Raw genomic sequence first — 7983 nt, 5'->3', positions numbered from 1 at the left:
GATTTGAGGTGTTCTTACAAAATGAAACAGATGGGACACAGGGGACAATTTCAGTTGGGATGGAGGGAGGGGGGAGAAGCAGGGCTTGATAGGAGTCGTTGGAACCACCATGTTTTAAAACAGTGCTTTATGTCAGGGTACAGAGGTAAAGTTGTAAGGGAGGTGGAGGGGCAAATAGGGGAGGTTTAGCCTCTTACTTTGCCAGTGTAAGGCAGCCACCCTACTTTCCTTAATAGCAGGGGTAGCCAGATTAAGACCTTTAAAGGTCCTAAACTTCAGAAACATGAGGGTGTGCCATCCCCTACCTTATGTAATGCAAAATAAAGCAATACTAAACTGTAAAATAAGTGTAACACCGTCCAATAAAGCTTTTATTTTTTTCTCATAACTTTGATATTAATTTGAAAGAACAGATTTGAAAATTAGGGAGCAGTATCCCTGTTTGCTTGACTGTAAGTTAAGCTGGCTTGGTGGTAGGAAACCCAGGATCACTCAAGACTCAAGGGAACCGTACTAGCAAGTGTGCTGAGGTATACACAAGCGTAAATAACATCAGCAGGTCGAGTAAGCCCAGAATCATACTTAAAATCAGGAGAGTATTTGGACTTATCAGACCTCATGGTCATGTCATCTCATTCCAGATAAGTCACCTGGTGTGTCATCACCATGAGCAGGCCCATCTGTCCCTCAGGATTGCAGAGTGATGGCCCTGGCTTTGAGGTCAGGAATTCCTCAGAGGCAACAGCCGTGGCTGCCACTTTTCCTGGGTTCGAGCTGGGAGGAGGCTTGTAGGCCCATGTGGCCCCTGCTGGATGTTTACTCTCTAGATTGGTCTTGCAAGGTACTTGGTTGGGAAATAAAAGTTTCCCTTACCTGCCAGAGAGTGGCCACGGGCCTGGTTATTGCTGCTTTGGTGTTCTGGACCAAGCCAGAGCTCAGGCCTCACTTAAACCACCAGCACATGGTTTTGTCCATTACAAGTCCTATTTCTTTTTACATAATCAAGCGAGAGTATCTGGTAACATGACTTGTGCCCTTGAGCTCTGCAGATTGATGGTGGGTACCAGGCTTATCTTACCGAGAGCTGCTCATTGTTTTCTTCTTTCGTGTAGTTCTATCCACCCTGTTACCTAGGAGCCCAAACTAGGCAGCCTTCTGAGTGGTGTCCTAATTCCTGCTGAGTGGTGCAAGCTGCACACAGCCATCTCCTCAGGTGAAGAATAGCTACCATGAGACAGTGCACATGCCCAGCTGTGAATAGACACTGTCCACGCCCCTGGAAGGTGGTGATTCTTCTCCCTCTTTGACAGATCAGGCTGAGGCTGAGAAGGAGGGACTTGCCCGTAGTTATTACTAAGAGGCAAAACATAGATAGAAACTAGGCTTTGAGTTCTTTTTTCAGTTAGACCCTACTGTCTCTTAGCATAAGGTTGTAGGCACCAAGATAACCAGAGACTGCTTAGAGACGTGTAGAGGACTCACCTGGCTGTCAAACTACCCACCACCAAAAAGGGAAGATCAGTAATCCCCTGAAGGCAGTAACCAGCATCTGACTAGGTCACTGTATCTCTGATGGCTGGCCACCTTATCAGGTAAACATTTGGTTAAAACAATTTGTTTCCAGAAAAGTGGCAACCCTAAAGGATTTTCTTCCTCACCAGCTTTAAATGCGGTAGCAGGACACATTTGCTGCATCATTCTAGGTGGGGCCACATCCATGCTCTGTGAGGAGTGAGCTTTGGGGAAAACAGGGAGAGTTATCTTAGACAACAAACCAGAAAGTGTGGACTCCTAACATGGGAAGTAACTCCCAGTTTGTAAAAAGCACCTGCTGATCCTTGTAACTTGACTGCACTGGTTGGAGCCTTTAGTCCATTTTTTTCCAGATGTGAGAAATGTACTGAGTTTAGAGCCACAGCTTCCTTAGGAGGGTTCACCTGAAGAGCTGGTGTGCTGCAGTATAAGAATTTACCTGTTGCATCATGGGAGGTCATTGGTAAGTGTACAGACATCCTACACAAGACTATTTCCCAGCTGACCCATCACCAGCACACCACGCCCATGGCGGGGCCTACCTTGTCTCCTTTGGGGCAGATTACATGTTCCTGCATCGAAACCAAAAGGGAGCAGGTAGAGAAAAGCCAAAGATGCATGGGACCAGAGTTGATCAACACCTAGTAATCCCTCAAAGGAGTCTGAGTTTACTTCTAAGTGCTTCCAGAATAAAGCCTGAGGTATAGCCTGGGTCCCAGAGGTTAAGAACCTCCGCTTTATATTTTACAAGAAGCCAGAAGACAATCTGGAACCGCCTTTCCTTTCTTCTGTGTTCTGTCCCAGAGTGAACGACAGTAAAAGGCAAACACAACCTGGCTCTAACCATCAGGAGAGCAGCTTTAGTCAGCTACCTGGCTTTGAAGCCCAACTCTACTGTTTGACTAGCTGTGTGTCCTTGGGCAAGCTGCTTAACTTCTCTGAGCCTCATTTGTCCCACAGGGGTAGTAATATTACTTAAGTGTGCTTAAAGATTAAATGAGGTTATCTATGTGAAGCACTTAATGTAGTGGGTGCCCAGCCCATACAAGCACTCAGGAATTCGAGGCCAGTCCAGAATGTACAGCTGGGCCTTAAGAACTGAAAAATTTGCATATCATCTCTACCACTGTGTACATCAAGTGCCATTCTTTGTACACACTGGTATCTTCTAATTGCACACGATCTTCAGAGGTAGCCAGCCCCAAATCTATAGGTACACGGTGTTGCGAAAGCGCCTCTCTCTCCCGGACCTGGAGGGAGGCTCTGCACAGGCCATGATGTACCACAAATAATAAAACTTCAGTACCTTTATCCAAGCTGTCATTGTCACAAAAGAGCTCCACACATAACCTTACAGGAATTTTTATTGTTTAAGACCCAGTCATGCATACTAAAATTACATGTTTTCACCACTTTGACGTAGAAAATGCACTAGAAAAATAAACTTTTGGTCAAAACAAACACTGAAGTAGATGAATCCACCACCACTTGTCGGTCTACTCAAAGCTAAACTGAATTTCAGTTTGAAGTGAGGAATGTGACCAGTGGCTGAAATGAGGAACCAATCCGGTCAGAACATTAGCCTACCTCCTACCCTGTCAGAGGAGGATCAGAGGCTTTAAGCATTCCACCCATAACAGGTTACCACCTGATGTGCCAAGATGTGGAGGCATAGCCACAAGAACCCCAATGGCAGCTTTCTCCCCAGCTTAACGTGCTGCCCAGTGAGACCAAGGACGAGCAGCCAGTTGGCAAACAGATTCATCACTAGCTTCTCCATCCACGAGTCACACTGGGCCTTCCAGTGGAGCAAGTCTTATAAGGAGGAATATTTGACTCTGACAATGCCTGTCACTTGCATTTCAAGCAAACCAATACTGAGTCAGGAGAGCAAAAAAGAATTTACTTTAGATTTACAGAATTAACAGATCCCAATACTGAGAGACCTCACCAGACAGCCCTCTTTCCTGAACAGTTGAGATGTTTCTGTTTGGTTTATGCACATTATCTCATGCCACAGAACAGCCACACTTGCATCATGACCTAAGCTAACACTTCACTTCCCAAATGAAAGAGGCTTCAAAGGAAAAACCTTAAAAAACTGAAAACTTTAAAATTAATTATTATAATACCACCACCACTGTGCCACAGCTTTTGCCTACCCAAATGGGAAAGTAATCCCACAACTGATCTGACAATCTGGTGGCATTTAAGAGAAACTGCCCACTCTGGGAGAATTCAGAAAGACTCTCAGGAATTCTGGGAAAATACCTCTTCTTGTCCTTTCTGGCAAACATGTATCTTACAAGCTGAAGTGTTTGTAAACCTCTAAGGACAAGTGGCTCCTTGTGAAAGCAAGATGAAGTATGGGGAAGCTAGAGCCACTTCTGCCAAAAAGCACATAAACTCCAGAGAGGATGCAAGAGTTGCATAGGTGCTTCTGTACGTTTCTCCCAGCCTCTCCTCTGTGAAGGAAGAATAGAATTCCAAGAAGAGGCACAATTTTCCAGATTCTATGTAAAGAGCAGAGGAGGTTTAAAAAAAAAAAAAAAAAAAAAAAGAGCAGAGGAGGAAGAAAATCCCCATATTACCTAAGCTTACAGATTTCATTTGGGAGCTTCGGATGTCAATTCAGACTTACATTTTCTGTAAAATAATCCAGATTGGGGGTGGGGGAAGGAAGAAGGCCTCTAAATGGTAGTACAATGTCCCTGTGGCAAGGAAGCCAAATGATGCCTAAAATACAGGGTTCAGAACTCAGAGCAGAGACCCTTTTATCATGCGATTCAGGGGGGGTTCAGTGGCTCATCCAAGGTCACATAGCAGTGTAAAGCCAGAACTCAGGTCCCCTGGATACTATCCCTTTCCCTTTCCTATACCACAGTACCCTGAATTTAAGGAAGTTACTTTTTAGATTTTTGTGAAATGGGCCAGAACTTTCCCCTGAAGGAAGACCCTCCCAGTTCTCCTAATGTTCACTTGTTTGCCCCGTCACTGTACCCCCACTACTGAGGCTCACTGTGTGCTCCTTTGGTCATTCCCCCACCCTGCAGCGGTGACTGTACAGAGATCTGGTGAAGCCACACAGAAATGGCCTTGATTTTCACCCAGGGAGGTCCTGCTTTCACACCTTGATTCAAACCTCCTGAGGCGTCAGAACTATTTGATCTCTCTTTGGAACCAAAATAAAGCACAGTGGCTACAGAAGGCAGACACATCTTGGCTCTGACTCCTTTCAGAAGCTGAATGCATCGGCTCCTTGGGCCAACTGGAAAGTCCTAGGAAGTGGGCAATATCCTGGTCTTGGGAGATGCTTGTCTCCGTGAGCTTAAACACACATAAGCTTTAAAGTCCAACAGACACGGGCAAAACCAGCCAGGAATGCAGTGCAGAGTGTAAACTGGGGAAAGTCTGTGGGGCTGAATAGTTCATGCCTCCCTCCATCTAGCTTGGCAGCAGTGGTTGTTTTTCAATCTGTTTTCTCTTTGAGGCCTAAGAATGCTTCTAACCAGTTCCCACATCCAAGCAGTTGGGTTCTGAACCTTCTACTATAGCTGTCCTACTTGTGCTATTTAGATCTTTCCAGCCTTGCTGGTCATGCTGTCATTGGCAGATGGACCTGGAGGCTGCCAGGGGTCTGCGTGTTGGCACTTCCAGCTCTGCCAGGTCCCTAGAGGGGATCCAGGGTTAGTATCTATGGTGAAGAGCCTTCCCTGGAATTGGCACTAATGAGGTGAATCGTTTCCACCACCACCTTCTCCAGATATTTGAAACAGTACTATGAAGATGCAGAGCTTATTAACAATAGACTGGCCTTTGCATTTCAGAGCACCATCCTCTTCCTAACTGAGCTGTTTTTTGTTCCCTTGCCTGGTGGTCTCATAAATGCACGGAGAACGTACTTACACAACACACTGTACTTGTTGCTTTTTATCACTGTAATTTTCAAGGAATGAATACGAAAGGAAATAGGTCAAATGCCACCAGATGAACCACCTAGTTAGATGCTTGGGCTAAGGCTAACGTTTTGACAGGAAGAGTCTAAAGTGCTGAAACGCAGAACTAACGTTCGGACTTGCTGGCTAAAGTCTGTCCACCCACATCAGAGAGAGAAACAAGCATGTCTGGGAGGACTAGGGTCCCAGAAGTGATCCAGCAATAACTCTTGCATTTGTTTCTAGAGACCAAAATTTAAGAATCCCAAGTAATTTAGCCATTCCCCACTGTTGGGTTTCCAGTGTCCCACCAGAGCCTCAGGGATAGAAGGAATTCACATGAACCCTGGTCATCTCACCTGCCATTGTCCAGTTCAACCCTCCCTATAAAAAGGAAGTTGGTTATCAGCAGGTCCCAAGAATATAGATACTACTTTCCTTTTTAAAGGTAGGCCAGATGGTGACATGTGCCTCTTGGAAAGGCCCAGATGTACCACAAAAAAAGTAGGATCACACTTGCCTCTAGAGAGCCATTCTTCTGGGCAGAACACCAATGTTTGGCATTTAGTAACTAAACCAAATTCTCAAACATCAGCCAAAGCCCCTGGCATCATTTCATCCAGCTTCATTTTACAGATGAGAAAGGAGAGGCCCACAGAGGCCCAGGTCTTATCCACAGTCACACTTCTGGAGCTGGAGTACTGGTCTCTTCATTCTTGGGCCAGAATTCTTTTAGCTACTCAGGCCTGGCATGTGGTGTTTTAGGTTGAGTAAAATCACATACCTCTAGGATCCTTTATAATTTTATTGAGAACCAGGGCTAAGGCTTTATGGGTTTGGGAAAACTTCAGTTTCTATTGCAAGAGTCAACCAATGAATCTTAGAAGTGCTTTGAAGTCTCTGGCTCCCAAATTTGATAAGGAAGTGCTACTTATGTCCTGATGCTCCCATGATTCAATTAAGGTGCTTTCCAAACCCAGTGATGGCAGCTGGGGCCTGGTCCTCAAACTAGAAATTTCCTGATGAGCAACAGAAGTCTGTAGTTGGGAATCAGGTGAAAGACACAAACTCCAGAAGTCTCCTCTGTGGCCACCTTGGAGACTCGGCCAGGTTCTTTCTTAGGAGTGTGCTGACTGGCCAGTCAGGTGCTTTTCTTCTGGAATGTGGGACAAAAGTGACTTTGGTCCTGATTTTTCTTGTTCCAAGATCTCTAAGAACCAGACATAGCTTCCAGATTGATGGTTGCCAACTGAGATTCCAAACGTTTGAGAATCACTGGGACCATTTTCCATGTCTTCCATGGATTAATTCCAATAACCAAGGCCTTACTCCATGGCTCACCTTCAGAGCTGTACAGGCTGCAATTTAATTACAAGGAGCAAGACTGACTCACGGGCACCTCAGATTCTCCTTGCGCCTCTCCAGAGAAAAAGGAAAGGATTTAAAGATGGTGGCACTCACAGGGGACTGGTTAGTAGCAGGAGTACAGCTGTGATTTCACGGCCCGTAGGGAATCGTCACACTGCGCATCTGAGGCTAGCCCCTCCGTCGGCAGGGCCTGGCCCAGGATGCTGTCGCAGACGGAGACAGGTGGGCAGAACTCCCTCACAAAGTCCTCCTCTGAGGCCAGGAGCACGGCATTCCAGGCAGTGATGTCCAGCTCTCCAGCCGTGCCACCATACTCCTTGGGGAGAATGCTTCTTGGAAGGTTTGTGTGGAGAGAGTTCAGGTCAGACCCATGGAGGAAAAACTGAAGGGGAAATGGAAACACGTGTCCTCAGGTTAATCAGAATCAGTAACCTGCAAGGCAGGCAAGTGCTCAAACACCTGCTGAATGAATGAAGGAGCAGCTGATGGCAACCTGACCCTTCCAGTTCCTCGAAGACCTTGAGGATCCTTAATTCCCTTCCCGCGCTGTTGGCTGGTCCTTCAGAATACAGCCAGATGCAACCACTCTGCTGCCTGCCCACGGAACCCTGGAACCATGCCGCCGCTGCCACTTCTCCCCTGTGTTCTCACGACAGCCTCACACTGGCCTCCCTGCTCACAGCCTGTTTCACGCTCAGGTCGTGCCAACTCCTTTCTGTACGGCCTGCCAGTGCTCCCACCTCACGCACTAGGAGCCAAAGTCCGCACACTGGGCCATAGGGCCTGTCACAGTCTGGCCCCCGCTGCTCCTCTCTTCCCCTCCTCCCACTTCCCTCTGCTGCTGCTCCAGCATGTCCAATGTGCTCCCACCTCAGGCCAGTACCGTAGCTGCTGGTCTCAGATATCTGAGAGCTCATGCTCTCGCCTCTTCCCAGTCTTTGCTTAAAGGCCAGCTTCTCAGCGACGCCCAGCTTTAATCCTGTGCTACAGTCCCGTGCCCCTGCTCTGTACTGTCCCCTTTCTCTGCTTAATTTTTCTGCACAGCACTTAGCATATCTTAATACTAGATCACATATACCCACTGTCTGTTTCTCTCTAGAATGTAAGCTCCCCTGGGGGCAGAGATTTTGGTCTATATTGCTCATCT

General features: G+C 46.8%; 1 protein-coding gene across 4 annotated transcripts in view; it reads right to left on the bottom strand.

The window, feature by feature from the left end:
* Positions 1-2879: 2879 nt before the first annotated feature.
* Positions 2880-7983, bottom strand: part of TTPAL (alpha tocopherol transfer protein like) — a 38186-nt gene continuing 33082 nt past the window's right edge. For all 4 annotated transcript variants that reach the window (XM_025470164.3, XM_025470161.3, XM_025470162.3 and 1 more), the window contains one exon: positions 2880-7218. In XM_025470164.3, coding sequence (XP_025325949.1) covers positions 6940-7218 — 279 coding nt within the window. In that variant the 3' untranslated portion in view covers positions 2880-6939. The remainder of the gene's footprint in view (positions 7219-7983) is intronic.

Source organism: Canis lupus, chromosome 24, assembly GCF_003254725.2.
Source record: "Canis lupus dingo isolate Sandy chromosome 24, ASM325472v2, whole genome shotgun sequence".
In the NCBI taxonomy this organism is placed as follows: domain Eukaryota; kingdom Metazoa; phylum Chordata; class Mammalia; order Carnivora; family Canidae; genus Canis; species Canis lupus.
This window is presented reverse-complemented; position numbering and strand designations above follow the sequence as displayed.